This window comes from Plasmodium brasilianum, chromosome 8 (assembly GCF_023973825.1).
Source record: "Plasmodium brasilianum strain Bolivian I chromosome 8, whole genome shotgun sequence".
NCBI classification, from domain to species: Eukaryota; Apicomplexa; class Aconoidasida; order Haemosporida; family Plasmodiidae; genus Plasmodium; species Plasmodium brasilianum.
This window is the reverse complement of record NC_090121.1, coordinates 385,036-405,000: the sequence shown is the minus strand read 5'-3', so window position 1 is coordinate 405,000 and position 19,965 is coordinate 385,036. Positions and strand designations below refer to the sequence as shown.

At 25.7% G+C, this 19,965-nt stretch overlaps 5 protein-coding genes across 5 annotated transcripts; 3 read left to right on the top strand and 2 right to left on the bottom strand.

The window, feature by feature from the left end:
* Window positions 1-1,029: 1,029 nt before the first annotated feature.
* MKS88_002269 (uncharacterized protein) lies at window positions 1,030-2,623 on the bottom strand (the record flags this gene model as incomplete). The annotated part of the gene is made up of 2 exons (XM_067215266.1): window positions 1,030-2,148; window positions 2,516-2,623. The coding sequence occupies 2 exons, from the start codon at window positions 2,621-2,623 to the stop codon at window positions 1,030-1,032; spliced, it is 1,227 nt and encodes a 408-aa protein (XP_067073708.1).
* A 1,895-nt stretch (window positions 2,624-4,518) lies between these two features.
* MKS88_002268 (phosducin-like protein 3) lies at window positions 4,519-5,100 on the top strand (the record flags this gene model as incomplete). Its single annotated transcript, XM_067215265.1, has 1 exon — window positions 4,519-5,100. One exon carries the CDS (start codon window positions 4,519-4,521, stop codon window positions 5,098-5,100), a length of 582 nt encoding a protein of 193 aa, XP_067073707.1.
* A 981-nt stretch (window positions 5,101-6,081) lies between these two features.
* On the bottom strand, window positions 6,082-6,954 carry MKS88_002267 (uncharacterized protein; the record flags this gene model as incomplete). The annotated part of the gene is made up of 1 exon (XM_067215264.1): window positions 6,082-6,954. One exon carries the CDS (start codon window positions 6,952-6,954, stop codon window positions 6,082-6,084), a length of 873 nt encoding a protein of 290 aa, XP_067073706.1.
* An 851-nt stretch (window positions 6,955-7,805) lies between these two features.
* Window positions 7,806-12,337, top strand: MKS88_002266 (uncharacterized protein; the record flags this gene model as incomplete). The annotated part of the gene is made up of 5 exons (XM_067215262.1): window positions 7,806-10,519; window positions 11,348-11,409; window positions 11,695-11,786; window positions 12,045-12,111; window positions 12,282-12,337. The coding sequence occupies 5 exons, from the start codon at window positions 7,806-7,808 to the stop codon at window positions 12,335-12,337; spliced, it is 2,991 nt and encodes a 996-aa protein (XP_067073705.1).
* A 3,067-nt stretch (window positions 12,338-15,404) lies between these two features.
* Window positions 15,405-16,856, top strand: MKS88_002265 (DNA/RNA-binding protein Alba 3; the record flags this gene model as incomplete). The annotated part of the gene is made up of 3 exons (XM_067215261.1): window positions 15,405-15,455; window positions 16,342-16,504; window positions 16,747-16,856. The coding sequence occupies 3 exons, from the start codon at window positions 15,405-15,407 to the stop codon at window positions 16,854-16,856; spliced, it is 324 nt and encodes a 107-aa protein (XP_067073704.1).
* Window positions 16,857-19,965: the final 3,109 nt, after the last annotated feature.

The following is a 19,965-nucleotide window of genomic DNA, read 5'->3' as shown; positions in this document are numbered from 1 at the left end:
AACCTAAACTGAGTTTGTTGGATACCATTATTTTTAATGCTTAATCGTACACATTATATGATTGTAGTATTTTTTCAAATGAAAAAAAAAGAAAAAAAAAAGAAAGAAATATTGTTCCATAGCTCCCACCTTTTATTAAGCTTAGATATGAAATATAGTAATTTTTTTTAAATAACATATACATATATATGTGTATATGTGTATGTGTATGTATGTATACTTTATATATACATACGTTTAACTGGTACAATTTTGCAAATAAGATACAAAGCATTTAAATGTTTAATGACTTATTTCCATGTATATTCATAAATGTGAAACAATACTCATACCTAAATAAATTTTTAAAAGAAAATATAATTAAATTGATTATGAAAAAAAAAAAAAAAAAAAATACCTTAGCAAAATAGGTAATATAACAAAGATGTAAAGTAAAAATGTTTGATAAAACGTGAACACTTTTTTTTTTTTTCTCACCTTGCATATAACAAATTGAATATGGCACAGTGCCGATAAGCGGCTCATCCGAATTACAAAATGTACGCAATGTACAAAATGTACGAAATGTACAAAATGTACGAAATGAATAAAAATGCGGCTATTAAAAATACACAATCAAAATGTGGCAAAAAATGAGGCAAAAACAATAAGTTTTTGATTGTATATAGACTTTACGTATATTTATATATATACACATACATATAATGCCCGTACGTGGATAAACGTACTACATATTGGGGTATAACCTTACGATACACTCACCTCCAAGAATACACATGCGTCCACATATACACCTATGATGACAAATGACTAAATTCAACAAAAAAGAATAATGTTAAAACTAACAGCAAGTAGGAGGCTTTCAGTAGTAGCACAAGGGATTTTTTTTTTTTTTTTTTTTTTTTTTTTTTTTTTTGTACACACGTAAATAAAAAAAGAATATTAAGTTGCCAAGCACCAGTAGTACACAAATGTATATATGTGCACATATATGTATATACTATGTCAAGTTCGTTCTACTCACTATAGTTACACAGTAACATATTTCTTAAGGATGTTAATTTTCTCTAGGACACTTACAACACTAGCTACTTTATTTATGTATTCCATCTCCTCATTCTTGTTCTCGTTTCTAGTGAGTAGTTCGGTATATCTCTCAAGTTTTTGCATAAAAACATCTTTTGTTTTATTTAAAATAAAAAACTCCATTTCAAGTTTGTTATATTTATTAGATGGTATTTGTGTATTCAAAAAATAATTTTCTTCTGATATTTTTAAATCTTGTCTCTTAAATTGAGAAAAGTGTACATCATCTATTTTTTTATTAACGTTTCGTTCTCTTTTTGGTAAATGAGAAAGACTTTTCTTCTTATCTGCGCATGCTTCATCTGGGCATACGTAACCATTGCACGTATCATCAATGCATATATCCTCATTACGCATATCCTCATTACGCATATCCTCATTGCACATATCCTCATTGCACATATCCTCATTGCACATATCCTCATTGCACATATCCTCATTGCGCATACCATCTTCGCTCTCACTTTTCGCATGATCCTTATTTCCAAAATTAGAATCAAAACTTAACCATTCACCAATATCGTAACCACATCTTTCTTTTATATAATTTTTATATACGAGCAAGTCTTTAATTTCGTCTTTTGTTATTTTCTCTTTGTGTAACAATTCGTTAAATTCTTCATTGTTCACTTTTATCTCTTTAATGAATTTAATAAACTGCCCTGGTATTATTTCTTCTTCTCTTTGCTTATCTTTCTTTTCATTTCCATTTATTTTCATTGCTCTGCTGCTGCTGTGTGTGTCTCCCTGCCTCATGCTTTCCTTCGTCAAATCATTCATACCATCATCTACATTGTTTACAGCTTTGCTAACAGCTTTGCTAGCTGCTTTGCTAACTGCTTTGCTAACTGCTTTGCTAACTGCTTTATTAACTATTTTGTTTGTTCCATGGTTTTGTTCTTCTTGTTCCTTTTTTTCCTTCAATTCGTTTCTTCCTTTTTCTTCCAATCTTTGTTCCATTTCTCTATCCCCTTTTGATATTTCCGGTTTAATGAATAAATTACAACTAGCACAGAAGCGCTCTTCTTTATTTTTTTGTTTTATAAGAGGGGTCACCTTACACTGTGTATGCGGGAAAAAATATGCAAAAAATGAGTAAAAAAAATAGGTAAAAAATGAGTAAAAAAAATAGGTAAAAAATGAGTAAAAAAAATAGGTAAAAAGATGCGCAAAAAGATGCATAAAAGGATGCGTAAAAGGATGCGTTAAAGGATGCGCTAAAGGATGCGCTAAAGGATGCGCTAAAGGATGCGCTAAAGGATGCGCAAAAATACATGTTTCGATTACACCCCTTAAAGTAGGAACCCCTATGCATGTACGTATACATAAACCCTTGCATATATATGCATATATATATATATATATATATAAGTAGAGACAGTGATACTACAAAAAACGAGCCATAATAACCATTATATGTAATACTTACAATATAGCAACTCTCGTTCAACAAGGTCCATCCTTGTAATAATTTATCACCTATGATTTGTGATGCGCAGATAGTATTATTCATATTATTAGCACTACTAACTTTCATTGTTTATATTTATATTATACTTTTTATAATTGGTACAAAAAAAGAAAATTTTTTTCGACTACCCAGTTACGTAGTGCCCCGTAAAAATGAACAGGAACTGTGAGGTAACATATGTGCATGTAAGTATATATTAGGTACATATATATATGCATATATATACATATATATATATATATATATAAATATATATATGTACATATTTATACGTACATACGTTTAACTAGGCAAAAGCAGCGATATAATTATTCTGCAGATTTCCCTAGTTTTACTTTTCTCCTTTTTCTTAAAATTAATCAACAATTTTAGTATTCAAAAAAAAAAAAAAAAAAAAAAAAAATTGAAAAAAGGGTAAAGATTATATTATAACATCTCACCTTATGCGTAAAAAATATCAAGTTTTAAAAAAAAAATAAAAAAAAATATAAAAAAGATAAAAAGTATAACTTAAAAAACATGACGTGTAAATTATAACGTATAACACAACACGTAATGTACAAAAAAAAAAATAAAAAATACAAAATAAAAAATAAAAAAGCCTTCTACATTTAATTTGCGCATATAAATCAGTGTTTATAAAATTTTATCCAAAAGATTTGCGCATGGGTTTAATATAGGGGGGAAAATATATACATAATGAGTACATACGTACATGCATATAAACATATACATATACATATACATATACATATACATATACATATACATATACATATACATATACATATACATATACATATACATATACATATACATATACATATGAAAAAAAAATAAAATTGCTCTTGCTGTTAATAATTAATAAACATATGTAACTTAAGAGGACGGTAATAAAGTGTATTGGACTTTTTAGCAAGAATTCTCAGTAAATTAAGTATTTATTAAGTACAAACATTATGGGAAGGGAAATGGCAAAAGCGTAGCATACGCATGTATGCATGTGTATATATATTTATACATATATGTATTTATGTATATGTATATATTACATGTATATGTATATATTACATGTATATGTTAATATTTTTTTTTTGTAAAAGGGAAGTTAACCAAAATTTTCGTACGCATTTTCTTGAGCCTTCTTGAATAATTTGCGCTTTTTAATTTTTGGCTAGGTTAATTTTTGTTGTTTAAGCGTATGTAAACTTATTTATATATATATATATATATATACACGTAGATATATGTATACCCATAAACACGTAGATATATGTATACCCATAAACACGTATACGTTTTTATGTACAGTTATATAAACGTATATATATGCATTTATATATATATATATATATATACACGTAGATATATGTATACCCATAAACACGTAGATATATGTATACCCATAAACACGTATACGTTTTTATGTACAGTTATATAAACGTATATATATGCATTTATATATATATATATATATACAGTCATATAAATTTTCATTAGGGTTATTACGTTTTGAAGAAGATACATCCATGCAAATATATACATATTCACGCACAGCGTATATGAGAAAATATACTCTTTCCTTTTTTTTGGTTAATATTTAAATTTATGTGCACGGCGTACTACACATGATTATATGCGAACGTACATATGCACATAAGCATATATATGTATGTAGGTATGTATAATTCAAGTACGGACGTTACATAATTCAAAGGGTGGAAAAAAAAAAAAAAGTACTACGGAAAAAAGAAATGATGATGTAAAGAAATGCTGCAAATATGATGAGAGGAAAAAGATTATTCTCTTTTTGAGCTGTACATATAAATGCATTTACGCACATATACGTACGCATACATGTACGTATATACGTATATTTATATATTGAAGGGCCTTTTTTTTTTTTTTTTTTTTTTTTTTTTTTTAAATAGCCATTTATTTATACCATATATATAAAAATAATGAATAGCAAAATAACGAAAAACATAGAAAACCAAATATTAGAAGCATTAAAAGATAAGGAGAATGAAATAGACTTAGAATTAAGAAAATATGAAACACTGGAGAGAAAGGTATATGATGAAAAGGATGAAGAATTAGAATATATAAAAAATAAAAGACTACAAGAATTAAAAAGTAAACACAATGAAAATATGAATTTGTTAAGAAAAGGACATGGAGTATATAAAGAAATTTTATCCGAAAAAGAATTTTTTGATAATTGTAAAAATTCTAAAAATGTATGTTGTCATTTTTATAGAAATACAACATGGAGGTGTGAATATTTAGACAGTAAATTAATTAGCTTATCCAAAAAATTTTTAAATATTAATTTTATTAAGATAAATGCTGAGAAATCTCCTTTTTTATGTGAGAAGTTAAAAATTTGGTGTATACCTACTTTAATGTTAATACAGAATGGAAGGACTGAGCATTCTATAATTGGTTTTGATGAATTAGGGGGAGATAATTTTCCTGAGCAAGCACTCATTAATGTTTTAAAAAAATGGAAATTAATTGACACGAAGGAAGCAGAGGAATAAGATGTTTAGCGCAACCCTCGCGCAGTAAATACGTAATAACGGAAGCACACATTTAGAAGAGTACGTATGCACATGAGCGTACTTACACAAATGTAAGATGCATTCCTAATATGACGAGCTTACGTTATGTAGAAATACATTTAATCCGATGTATATATTTGATGCATTTACATATATATATATATATAATCCTCCACTGCATTAAATTTAATAACGTAAAATATATAGTTGTATGTTCATATTAATACAAAGGAGTTTATTACTGCCTGCTTATTTTTATTGAATCAAAAATATGATGTATTATGCTTGTTGGGGTAACCAAGTTTTACATTTTATATGTGTTCCATCTTTATTCGCGTACCAGCTTGTTTTTTTCGGGTGCTTTCCATTTTGCTATATTTTCTTTATTTTGTTATGTAACCGCATATATATATGTACGTATGTATATTTGTACAATTAAAATATTGCAAAATTTTTAGCATTGTTCATAATTAAAGTATCATTTGCCAGTTACATTATTTCTGCCCTTGTAAAGAAGAAAAATATGTTGTAACGTTTATGTTGTACCAGTATGTTTTTTCCTCCTTATCTATCTAATGGGAGAAAAATAAAAATATATATATTTGCAAAAAGATAAAATAAAATTTTGATGCTCTGTATATATAATGTTTGATCATTTTCATAGTTAACGAAGCGACTACCATGTTTTCGATTTTTCAATTTTTCAATTATTCAATTTTTCAATTATTCAGTTTTTCAATTATTCAGTTTTTCAATTATTCAGTTTTTCAATTATTCAGTTTTTCAATTATTCAGTTTGTCAATTATTCAGTTTTTCAATTATTCAGTTTTTCAATTATTCAGTTTTTCAATTGTTCAATTTTCCTTCTTTCCAATTAGTCAATTAATCATGTTCCCAATTTTCCAACCGTCCAATAATTCTCTTTCCCAGTTTCCAAAATTTTCCACATTCCCGAGTGTTTATAATTTTCCAATAATTTGCATCATATCCATAAATCTCAGCACTTCTATTTCCTGATCTGCATTCCTCTGGCAAAGTTCGGTGTTTACTATTATAGCTCTGATGAGATCCGACAAGTAAACATGTTTATAATTTAAAGGAAGGAAATCACTAATTATAGTATATAAAAAATCGCAAATTTTTTTTGGAATATTTTGCCTGCACATGTCATAATTATCATGTACAATGTAAAATGGGCAAAAAATAGAAATTCTGGTCTTAGCTTGTTGCTTGTTAAATAAGTTTAAAATAGAATTATAATCATTTAAGCATAAAATGTTTATATGATTTACATTGTACATTTTAATAAAATTTATCATGTTAAGCAGTTCTTCTTTTTTCTTTCCTTCATATATAAAAAGGCTGACCAAAAAAAATTGATCTCCTTTTTTGTTCCTATTTCCCTTGCTGGTCAAAACACCATTTTCTTGTTCTGTTTTCTTTTTCTGAATTAAATCTTCTGTTTCGATAATGCCTTCCCTCATGTTATGATCAATATTTTCGTCAAATACAAAATTGTGGGTATTCACTGAATCCCTTTCCGTGGGTAAACACTGCTGTTCGTTTCTGATCGTGGAGATTAACTCATTTTGGCTATGGCTATGACTATAACTATGGTTTTGGTTTAATTTGTCAACTAAGTCACTGTCGGAAAAGTAGATTAATTTTTTTCTACTTACATGCTCGTAATTTAATTTGCAAAATTTTTCACTTAGATAAATCTCTTTACAAAGAACTGATAAATCAAGGAAAGTAATTATCTGTTTGTAAAAGTTATTGTTTCTCAAATTTTTGTTAAATATTATGAACTTGTAAGGTTTAAAGGCAACCATTGAGCAAAATTCAGAAAAAAAAAAAAGAAAAAAAATACAAAAAGTTATAGCTTTGTGGGCTACAATAAAAGATGGAGATCCACAAAAGGGACTAAAAAAATACTACACACAATCTATAAAATATTCTTAGATATCACATTTTACATAATACATGTTAATATGAATGTATAACAAACGCTTGTATTCAATCCCACGCTACCTTTTAATGAACATACATACATTTAATATATGAAACTCCAAATGGAAAAAAAATTTATGAACAAGCAAGAAATACTTATTATGGAGTACAAAATGCTAAAAGATTAAAAAAAACAAGAACGCAAAAAGCTTACCATACAGTATTATGTAGGAAGTATAATAAATTATGAAACGTGGTAAGCGTCATTTTGAATGTACGATCTGATTATTTTTTATTTTTTTTGAAAGGAAGGGGTATAGGGAAAAAACAGATCGATATATGGATTGATATGTACTTATATTTGTGTAAATAAATACACATATATACATATATTGTTCGAAGAATGCTTCGATTTAAGGGAAACATTAATTTTAATTATTTTTTTAACTTCTACAACTTCGTAAGCAAACTTTTTTTTTCTTTTTTTTTTTTTTCCTACTTTCTTCCTTTTTTTTTTTTTTCCTACTTTCTACTTTTTTCGTTTTTTCCTACTTTCTACTTTTTTCTTTTTTTCTTTTCATATTTTTTCCATACTGTTTCCCCCTCTTTCCCGTACCGTTAAGCCACAACCTTTCGCCTGACAACTAGGCACACATATAAAAAAAACATGATACAAAATGTGGAACAATTAATTTTTTTTGTCTGTCCTTGATTTTTTGAATAGCTAGCAAAAATGATAAAGCGAGTGGTGAAAAAGGATAATGTACTTATATCCCGTTGTAGAAGATTTGTTTATATACCAAGCCAAGCGGATATAGCAAAATTGTCAACAAAGAGTTTAGGAAATTATGCATTTGATATTTTGAGATTATCTAAGGAAAACGAGGGTTTATATGAAATGTTTAAAAAGAAAGTCCAGAGTGAAATAAATTCATTCGATGCAAAAGATTGTTATAGGGTACTAAAGTCACTAGAGGTAAATAACAAATTGGGGGAGGAAGAAGTTTTAATAAAAAGCATCTTACATCAAATATCTGTTCAGGCATGTAAATATTCTATGAAAGAAATTTGTGACATATGTTTTTTATGTTCTAAATTGAACTTGATTTATATACCCTTATTTGCTTCTTTATCTGTTGCATTTTTAAATAAAATTACTTTGGCTAGTCCTGAACATATATCTATAATATGTTTAAGTTTTTGTAAAATTCATATAAAAGATATAAATTTATTCAATCGGATTGCAGTTGCAACACTAAATATATTGCATACATTCGATGTAGAGAGTTTAATAAATGTATTAACTTCTTTTAGTTATTTGGACATACAAAAAGACATGCTTTTATTTTCTTCTGTAGATATATTTATTAAAAATCAAAATAAATTAGATGCAAATCAGTTAGTTAAAATTACATATATATATTCAAAGTTCTACTACAGAAATAATGATATTATCTCAATGCTTCGAAACAAATTGCCTTCACATATTTCATATTTAAATAATGTGCAGCTAGCAGAATTAATAATTTCGTTAGATAAATTATGCATCAACTTTTATGCTATAAATAAATTTTTTACTAATGTAAATTTGTTACATTTAAAATTTCCCATTGCAATAAAAGTCATAAATGTTTTATCGAAACTACATAATATTAATATAGAATTTAAATATGACCATATTTTGCTTTGCCTTAATAATTTCTTATTTGTTCATGGAAAAAGTAGTAAACACCTGAACGGCAAGGTAAAAAGGAAATTTTTAGAAAAATTTAACACATCCTACGGTATAAAGAATGGAAACGGTGCTTTTTTAAAAAGTGACACATATAATGATAACATAGTTGCTCATAATGCAAGCAATGCAAAGGAATGCAAGGATGGAGTAAATTTCAAGGGTATGTTATCTGACTACTATAGTAGTTATTACCGTCCAAGAGATGGTATAAAAGAGAAAATATTATTTTATAAGGAAATTAGAGGAACAAATTTGGATAAAGCTGATGGGGGTGATTATGCCGATTATGCCGATTATGCCGATTATGACGATTATGCCGATTATGCCGATTATGCCGATTATGACGATTATGGCGATTATGAGAATTATGACAATTATGACAATTATGACAATTATGTTAATCATGATGATCACCATCATGTTGTTCGATCAACTGAGGGAGAGTCGCATTTCATTCCATTAGGGAGTAGCGAGTTGAATGAAAAATACTATTTTCATCTCAATTTGATGAATAAATTAAATGCAGATTCTGTTTGCCATTTGAGTGTAGATATGTTTGAGTCTACATGTAATATGCTATTAAGAAATTCATTAATAAATGAATACGAGAAGGAGATGAAATTTTATTTAAATTGTATTAGCAAGGAAATAATTTTTTTAAAAGAATACCTTAATTTTGATTGTTTAATAAAATTATTTTCATCTTTATTAAAAATACCAATAATATGGAATATGTCCTTCTTAGACTTTAATATAATGAACACAATAAAAGACAAGTGTTTATTTTATATTAATAATGAAATTAATTTTTATGAACAGCTATTAAAAAGATATATGTGCATTTTCCGTACTTCGGAATATACGGACAATCATAGTTTGATATTATGTTGTTTATTCAATTTATATAATATTAAGGATAAAAAGGAATACAGTGATTTATTTAAAGAATGCTTACAGTATTATTCGCTAATAATGAGGAAAGGTAAAGTAAACAATGGAAGAAAATGTAGCAGTTATATAGTAGAAGAAATTAGTGTATATAATTTTGTAGACTTTTATTATAAAGATATTCCTTTGTGGAATAAAAATGCGGGATGTACAAGTGCCTCGAGTTTGGCTAGTCATCCGCCGAGAAACTTTTCTCATAATAATATTAGCAGCATTTATTGTAACGATGATGCTGATGTTTATGGTTACTGTGATGATGAATGTAATGTAGGGGGTACTAACTCCCTTTCGCAGACTCCTAGAAGCACAAGGATAAATAAAATACTCAACATAGAATTACTTAGCATCGTTCAAAATTATAACAAACATGTAAAAATAAATTTTAAGGATGATATATATTACATTTCACTATTTGAATATGACAATTACATAGCTTATGTATTTTTAGAGCCACAGGATTATTTTCATTCGTGCAATGAAAATAACGAATTAAAAATTGTTAACACTTTGTTAAAAAGAAAAGAAGACAAAACGAATGACAGTAAGTGCAATTCCATTTTCTTAATTAATAATATTTCATATAACCCTTATTATGTTTTTTACAATGATAATTATTTTATTAAATCAGAAATATTAATTAAAATAAATTATTTGTTAATAAAAGGATATACTATAATAGCAATACCATTTTATTCGTGGATGTGTATGAATTATGAAGAAAAAAGTAGCACCATTTCTGATCTTCGAAAAAATGTCCTGAACGGGTAAGGTGAAAAAAAAAAAAAAAAAAAAAAAAGAAGAAGAAGCAATGAAAAATTGATAGTTGGTCAAGGTAAAAAATATGGCACGCCCAAATGTGGCAATTTCACGGGGGTCCTATGTTGAATTGTGAAAGTGTGCACAAATATATATATGTGAATATATATGTGCCATGACTTAATTGTTGAGTTAGCTAATTAGCTACGTTTTGACTCCTGCATTGTTTTGCTACATTTTTCAATATATTGTTTATTTTGCTATATATTGAAATATTTTGTTTATTTCGTTATTATGAACTTTTTTTTCTGTATGTACATTATGAACTTACAGCGTAGGCATATTTTTTATGTTTTACGACACTGCGTTTTGGATTTTTTTCATTTTATATTTTTGCTATTTTTTAAGTTATGACGTGTTATAACCAATGCGGACTAATTTTTATTAAAACACGTGGATAAATTTAATCTGGAAGATTTGTCTTTTCTATTTTTTTGTTTTTTTATTTTTATTTATTTTAAAACAACTTTTTTAAAGAGATAGAAAAAAACAAAAAAAAATATTGCGTGTTCAGGACAATTAGTCATTTTTGTATTATACGAGTACCCTTTTTTGTTGTGTTCTTTTTTTTTTTTTTTTTCCTCCCCCCTTTTGTCATATTTTTTGTTTTTAACGTTATTTATTCCATTTATGCTATTTACGTTATTTACTCCTTTTATATCACTAACTTCAGTTAGCATATTTACTCCTCCACTTTACAATATGAACAGTCATATTTTGAAATTATGCATTTTCGGATTACTTTACAAAATAACCCACTACACTTCAAATCAAAGGAATGTATTATCATTTGTCAGAGGACAAACAGACGAACATGGAAATTTGAACATCGATTTAAGTATAAATAAAAAAAAGATAAAAAAATAAGATGTACACATATTTTTACGAAATAGTCAAAAAGCGAAAAAAAAAAAAAAAGATGACCATTTTTATATACTATTATAATTTTTGCGCAAAATAATTTAAAAAAATGTTGTATTTATATAGCACGATGGTAGTATAACAATAAAAAAAAAAAATAATAAATAATAATAATAATAATAATACTACTAATAATAATACTACTAATAATAATACTAATAATAACAACAATATACGGATGGGGCTTTTAAATTTTATTAAGCATATAATGGTGATGAGAAGAAACGGATAAATCTGGAGTTGGATAAAAATATTGAAACTGTTGATAGCCCTTTAATAATAATATTACCAACGGTAAGTGGGAAAGGCTTTTTTTTTTTTTTTTTTTTTTTTTTTTAAATGAAAAAAATGATCACACTCTTTTCCATATCGTTAAGTATTAAATCATACGTACGTCCAAATGATATTTAATTTTTTACAAAAAAGAATACAAACTATCTCGAACAGACATTTATATTAATGGCCTCTTTTTTCTTATATACACATTTTTTTTACTTTTGAGTTGTCTTTTTTTTTTTTTTTTTTTTTTTTTTTTTATACCCACAATTACAGGAAAATGTGTCACCTAGTAGATTATACGAAAATTATTTGAAACAAACAGAGAACCCCAAATATATTTGTAATTCCTTTTCTTAATAAAATTATTGTACTGTTTTGTGCCCTTCTGGAAAAAAGGGGAATAAAAGAATAAAAAAAAAGGAGGCACAAAACACCTTATTATCATCTCTTTTACTCCTTTAGAATAGTCAATAAAAAGTATATCTTTTTTTATTTTTTCTTTTTTTATAGCCGTCAAAAATGTTTTAAATAACATGGTGAACACATTCGAGCCGGTAGTACACTGATTCAAAGCAGTGAACAAACGATTACCAAAAATGCAACCATTTAAAATATTACATTCATGCCTACGTTATTTCTACTTCCATTTTTGCGTCCATTTGTACTTTTCTTTTTTGCTCAAATTGTTTATGAGCTGTATCTCTCAAGAAATATCATACACACAATTACATTTTTAAAAAAATTCAATTTTACTTCTCAGATTGAACAAAAGGCATTCATAAACAAAGTAAAAATATAAACCACAGGTTTAAAAACATTTTACAATTATATGTATATTCAATTTAGTTCATTTACCTTGTTATACTTTTTTGCAGCTTTCTGACGAAATTAACACACGCATCAAATTTTATGAAAGTTTTTCTATATGATAAAAATTAGGATAAACGAAGATAAAAAAAAGAAGAAATTACGTAGTGTTACATTATAATCGTATTTTCTTTTTTTCTTTCTTCCTTCCTTCCTTCTTTCCTTCCTTCCTTCTTTCCTTCCTTCCTTCTTTCCTTCCTTCCTTCCTTCCTTCTTTCCTTCCTTCTTTCCTTCCTTTTTTTGGTTCCCTATAGTTACCCTGTTGTTTTTTAGAATTTTTTTTTATTAAAATAGAAGCTTCTTATTTACTATTATTTTTTCTTATTTAGTGCTCCTTCTTTCTTGTCCAATTTCGTTCAAAGATTCTTAAAATGTTCTTTGGCGCAATACGGAAAATTGAAAATAAACAAGTTAGTAATTATCTCATGCACATATATATAAGTATACATATACATATACATATATATATACATATATATATAAGTATATATTTAAATGTGTTCGTAAAGAAATTTACATTACAAATGGCACAATTCTTGTTATGAAATTTTTTGTTCTTCTTTCATTTTTAACACTCATGCATATTAGTACACCTCTTCATGTATAAATAAATAGAACAACTATTTCTTGTAAAGCCTGAGGATATAAACATAAAACAAAAAAGGGACCAATGATTAACAGGCTTTGACATATGAACTAAATAACCTTTACCAAATGAATTTATAATCACACTGTAATACTGAGAGATTTATCCTTTTCCTTATTAAAAAAAAAAAGAAAGTAATACATGTACCGTCGTACATATGGGAGGAAAAAACGACTTTATATTTAAAATATAAGGTAATATTTATTTTCCTCACCAATCCTAAGCATTTAAAAAAAAAATTGGAGTTACAGTTTAGATATACGTTAAGTTGTGAATACATACATAACCCCCATACAAGCGTATATTTATATATATATATATATATAGATATATATATAGGTAAAAACATAAATATGATGTAGCTCCCGCCTACGTGTAAAGTTTCCATATACACATCAAATAAAAGAAATAAAAAAAAATAGTGTGTGAAATATACGAATGAACCGTCCGTCACGTGTTCACCTCTCAGTAATTATACGAAATTAAGAAATTGTTTACTTCGTAAGAAGATATTATTATATATATTATGAATATTTATTATAAAAATTTGTGTTTATTAATAAAATTGAGATTTAAGGAAATTTTTTTTTTTTTTTTCCTACTGTTTAACTCTTTTATTGTTCATTCGTATAAATTTTTTTTCTTACTCTTTTTTTTTTCCTCATGTTAAGCAGAAATATATATTTGAAATGATTCATTTTTTATATCTTTTTTTTTTTTTTTTTTTTTTTTTACAACTAGCGAGAAAAAAAAAAAAGAAAAGAAAAGAACTGGTAATTTTTAAAAAATTATGAAAACTGAAGTACGTTGAAAGAAAAAATAATCCGACTTTCATTCCAAATAAGTTAATTTTATATAGCCCAAAAAAAATAAATAAAAATAAATAAAATATAATTTTAGGTAATTTTGATGGTCGGTGTGTGGGAGATACGTATAAATATATATATATATATATACGTATAAATATATATATATATATATATATATATATTATATATATATATATATGTATATATATGTATATTTTTTTTTTATGTACATTTTGCGCACTACATTAAAACGCAGAATTGGGTTTAGTTGTATACATATGAAGATATATAAAAATATATAAATACATATAAATGAGTACGTACGCATTAAAAAAAGTATGTCACATGAAGCCTAAAGAAAAAACAGAAAAAAGTAAATTTAATATGATATAATCTTATTCTTTAAGAAAAAATTAAAGAAAAACTCTATTTTCTGAAGCTAAAAAAAAAGTGTGCTTGCCTCTATATGTACGTGTATGTATATATATTATATACGTACGATATTATTTTTTTTGTATAAAATTTTTACCCTCTTGTAATAGTACTATTTTTTCACTCCCTTTTGCTCAAAAGTAGATATAAAAGTATTTGCCAAAAAAAAAAAAAAAAAAATAGCAACTCTACTTGAAAAGGAGCTTAAGTATAATTGTGCAAATTTATGAAAAATAGGGGTATATATACTTACGCATATATGTATATATATTTATTACGTATTGTCCGATATATATTATATATATATATATATTACATGCACCTAGTTAATACATACTTAGGATTGCTTTTTTTTTTTTTCCCCCACCCCCCTTCTTGATTTACTTATTCTTCTAATTTTATACAATTTTTTTGTTTTTTCACATTTTATATTTTTTATTACAATAACAATATCAATTTCTTTTTTTCCTTGCATCTCTTTTAACAATATATGTTTATATGTATGTATGTTTATGTTTGTATTCTACTGCTAATTCTTGTTATGCTTGCTTTTTTTTATAATTATATATATATATATATATATATGTATATATATATTGTTTATATATGTATGTATTTTAAAAAAATAGAGATACTTTAAAGCCTTTTTTTTTTTTTTTTTTTTAATTAAAATTTATAAATTCAATAAATATTCATATAAATATATTTTTATGTTATTTGCTATAATTTACGTTATAACGTTATATTCTTTTACCATTATATACTAGTAGTTTATATAAAGCATATACATAATATTTGTATATATATATATATATATATATATATATATATACATAAAAAAGCAAATTAACATTTCATAAAATTAACGTGTTATAAAATATGGGAAGTACGGAAGAAGTATCACAGGAAAGAGCTGAAAATTCTATTCAAGTAATAAATTATATACTGTTATGAAGAAATAAATATATTAAAAAACAAAATGAATATATGTTAATAATTGTTAATATTCTTTTTTTTTTTTTTTCTTTAATGTGCAGCCTGAACAGTAGATGCTTATATTTTTCTCTACGATATGTGTTTCCTTTCGTTTTATTTCTTTTAATTTTTTTAGTTTTTTGTACCTATATGTAATCTTTTGCTACATACATTATTCATTTTTGATTTTTCCTTTTTTTTTTTTTTTTTTTTTTTTTTTTGTTTTTGCAAAAAATTTTTAGTTCATTTGTATTATTATATTGAGATATATAGTGTACGCTTTGCATGATCAATGATGATTGAATGTTGTAATATGTCTCGATTTTTCTTCGTCTGAGTATGTCTTAAAATTTTTTGCCTTTTGACCATGTATATGTAGCACATACATAAATAATTAAATATATATATATATAATATATATATATATATATTTATGTGCATATATATAAATATATACATATGTATGTACATAGTATGTCCATGTATAAATTTCGCATTTGAACATGCGCAAGTGTGTCACCAGCGTTTCTGCATTTTCTGACCTGTTCATCTCATGTTTGTTTTGTATAATTTGAATATTTTTAAGAATGTTAAAAAGTGTATGCGTATACATTCTTTGCAAGTGGAAAGTGTTTTTAGGTGTTATTGAATTTTTTATTAATTATAACAACCTTTTATACATTTGGCTATTTTTAATAAGTTTAATTTTTATTTGTTCGTCCTTATTTTGTTCAATTTTATTTTATTCATCTTTAATTTATCCACTTTTATTTTGTTCATTTTTTTTTTTTTTTTTTTTTTTTTTTTTTTTTTTTTTTTTTTTTTTTTTGTCCTTTTTTAGGTTTCTATGACAAAGAAACCAACATTCTATGCAAGAATAGGCAAAAGGATGTTCACAGGAAATGAAGAGAAAAATCCATTTGACGAGGTTATAATAACAGGTTTAGGCAGTGCCACTAAAATTGCAATAGGTGCAGCATCAATTATGGAAAAGGAAGATATTGGTATGCTTTTTCTCTATGCCAAATTTTTATATAAGCTTTAGTACACCTATTGTTACGTTATTATTTTTTTATGCGCATTGATGTGTGTTATTTGATATCTACTCTTATATGTGTACCTTTATATGTGCATGGATTAGTATACAATTATTTTTTGCTTTATATATTTTGATCGCACACTTTTAAAGTTCTTATATATAACAATGTGTTATATGTACACATGTAATTTTCCATTCTTTTTTCAGGTCAAATAATTAAAATACAAACTGCTTATTTTAGTTCAGATAGAATAAACCGAAGGATACCCAAAATAACAATTGTGTTGAGGAAGCACCCAGACTTCGTTGCAAGTTAAATGAAAGGAACGGGCCGACATGCATATATATATTTTTACATAAATACGTGCATACATATACGTGCATACATATACGTGCATACATATACGTGCATACATATACGTGCATACATATATGTGCTTACATATACGTGCATACATATGCGTGCATACATATATGTGCATACATATACGTGCATACATATACGTGCATACATATACGTGCATACATATACGTACATACATATACGTACATACATATACGTACATACATATACGTACATACATATACATACATACGTGCTTACGTACCTACATATATACATTAATGTGCATATATCTATGTTGATAAATATGCGGTAACTGTGAAAGTAAAATATTAAAATTCATATTCATTCCCATATATGAAAAATAAAAAAAAGAAAAAAAAAAGCATGTATAATGAGATATTACATTTATATATAAATAAATAACCTTACTTACACAGTAAAAAAAAAAAAAAATTTCTTTAAAATAAAAAAAAAGTTGTCATGCTTACAACATATATTACTAGTTAAAGAATTTTCCTATTAACATTGCACCTGTTGAATGTATACATATATGTATATTATATATGTGGATATGTACATTTATACGTGTATAAACATATGTACTTATATATATGCATATGTTTATGCATTGTGTTCGCACACACAGAGGCAAAGTTAATAATAAATGTAGGACGTAAAAGTGACAACGTAGTACAGTACTAAGTAATGACCAAAGTGCATATTTTATATACACAAAAATTAGAATTATGGATTTTCTGTTTTTTTGTATGTATTTATATATGCGTATAATATATATATATATGTGTATGTATATTTGTGTATACAGGAGTATATATATATATATGTAATTTTTTTGCATTTTTTCTCATATATCGTATATTAATGAAATTTTAATTTTTTTTTTTTTTTTTTTACTTTATGAAAGCTTTTAATTTGATTGGTCATAAAAATTTTATGCTATTTGTAGATATACACACTCACAAAAAAAAAAAAAAAGAAAGACGTATTATTTTATGGCTTGTTAATAATTTTATTTTGAAAATTTAGCAAAAAATAGAAAATAAGGAAGACGTATTATTTTATGGCTTGTTAATAATTTTATTTTGAAAATTAAAAATAAAATAAAATAAAATAATAATAATAATAATAATAATAATAATAATAGAACGAATGTGCTATGTCTTCATGCTCACTTTTTTAGGAGCTAGTTAATGTTAACGAAACAACCATGTGCAACATTGAGTAAAGTTATCATGACAACTGTAGATATAATACGTTACGATTTGTATTTGAGGGCATAAGGAAGATACATAGCAGCAGTTTTTCTTACATCATTTGTTCGAGATTTCTTTACGGTCTCATTTACATTTTATCTGTATATATATATATATATATATATGTATGTATATATATATATATATAATGTACAATAAAAAAAAAGAGCGCACATTTTTTGTCTTTTGTTTAAGGAATTATATAAATTTTAATGAGTTGTAAAAAACATTGTACGCGTTTTTTTTATTTTTGCTTCTACTGCAAATGAATAAATATATATGAGTTCAGTATTTCCCAATTTTTAATCAAAAATAAATTTACGCTCTACAGGTAAGAGTAAGCATGTACTAACAACGCGTATAAATAAAAAAATAAATATATATATATATGTATATACGTATGTATGTGTGTACGAATGTGTGTACGAATGTGTGTAGTAATATGTGTACGTATATGTGTACGTATGTGTGTATGTATGTATACAAAACAAACGTTTTGGACGCGTATAAACTCAGTCTTATATTAAGGTGTTCGATCTGAAAAAAACTGGAATATATGTGTAAAACGCGCCAATACGCGCACATTTGTACAAATACATAAGTTCGTACATATATATATTTATATATATATATATATATGTATATGTTAGGGTGTGTATATGTGCTTAATATTATACATATTAGCTCAAGTATGTATGTGCACAAAACAAATAGGGTAAAGTGTAATTATGCTATCTGATGTTCAATTAACAATTTTAATAATTATAAATACATATGTAACCTTTGAAAAAATATTTATTTGTATTTTTCAGTAATGGCGATAATACCTATATTTATAACATAAGAAGGAAAAGAATTCCTATTAGGACATGTCGAATATGAACAAATTTTTTCTATTTCTTTTTTTTTTGGAAAATAATATGGAAAATAATTTCCACATTTCTACAAGAAATTTTTTTTATTTATTCTGAAAATTATTGTTTAAGTTTTAAAATTTGCACATAATTTTGGATAGACTCAAAGTATAGTTAAGGAATAAAAAATGTGTGATCACATTGTAAGTATAAACTTGAAAAGTTTTTATATATTTATGAATATTTATATATTTTTTCCTCTTTTTTTCCCTCCTTTTTTTTTTCTTTTTTTCCTCTTATTCCTCTTTTTTTTCCTCTTTTATTCCTCTTTTTTTCCTCTTTTTTTCCTCTTTTATTCCTCTTTTATTCCTCTTTTATTCCTCTTTTTTTCCTCTTTTATTCCTCTTTTATTCCTCTTTTATTCCTCTTTTTTTCCTCTTTTTTTCCTCTTTTATTCCTCTTTTTTTCCTCTTTTATTCCTCTTTTATTCCTCCTTTTCTTCGTTTTTTTTTCCTTTTTTTTTTTTTATGATGTAATTAATTGAGGACACTTCTTTATGTAATATTTTGTAATTTGTGTAAAAATATCTAATTTACATTAATTTTTCCTATTTAAAAACAATTCGTTATATAAGTATTTTCGTTCCTGTGCTCTTGTTGATTTCCCTATATTTTTATTTTACCTTTTGATGCACACTACTACATGCTACTGCATACTACCTCATACTACTTCATGCTACATACTATTTCATATTGCTCCTTTTTGGCTGTTCGTCAGCGTGTATGCAATCATGTAAAAAAGTTAACACAGTAGGATTTGCCTTTTTGATATAAACTTTTCATATGCATTGTTATTATTAGTAGTATCCCAAATTTGTTTCTTTGTTACACTTAATATTTTTTTTTTTTTTTTTTTTTTGTAGCTATGTTATTGTATTCCTTTCATTTTTGAA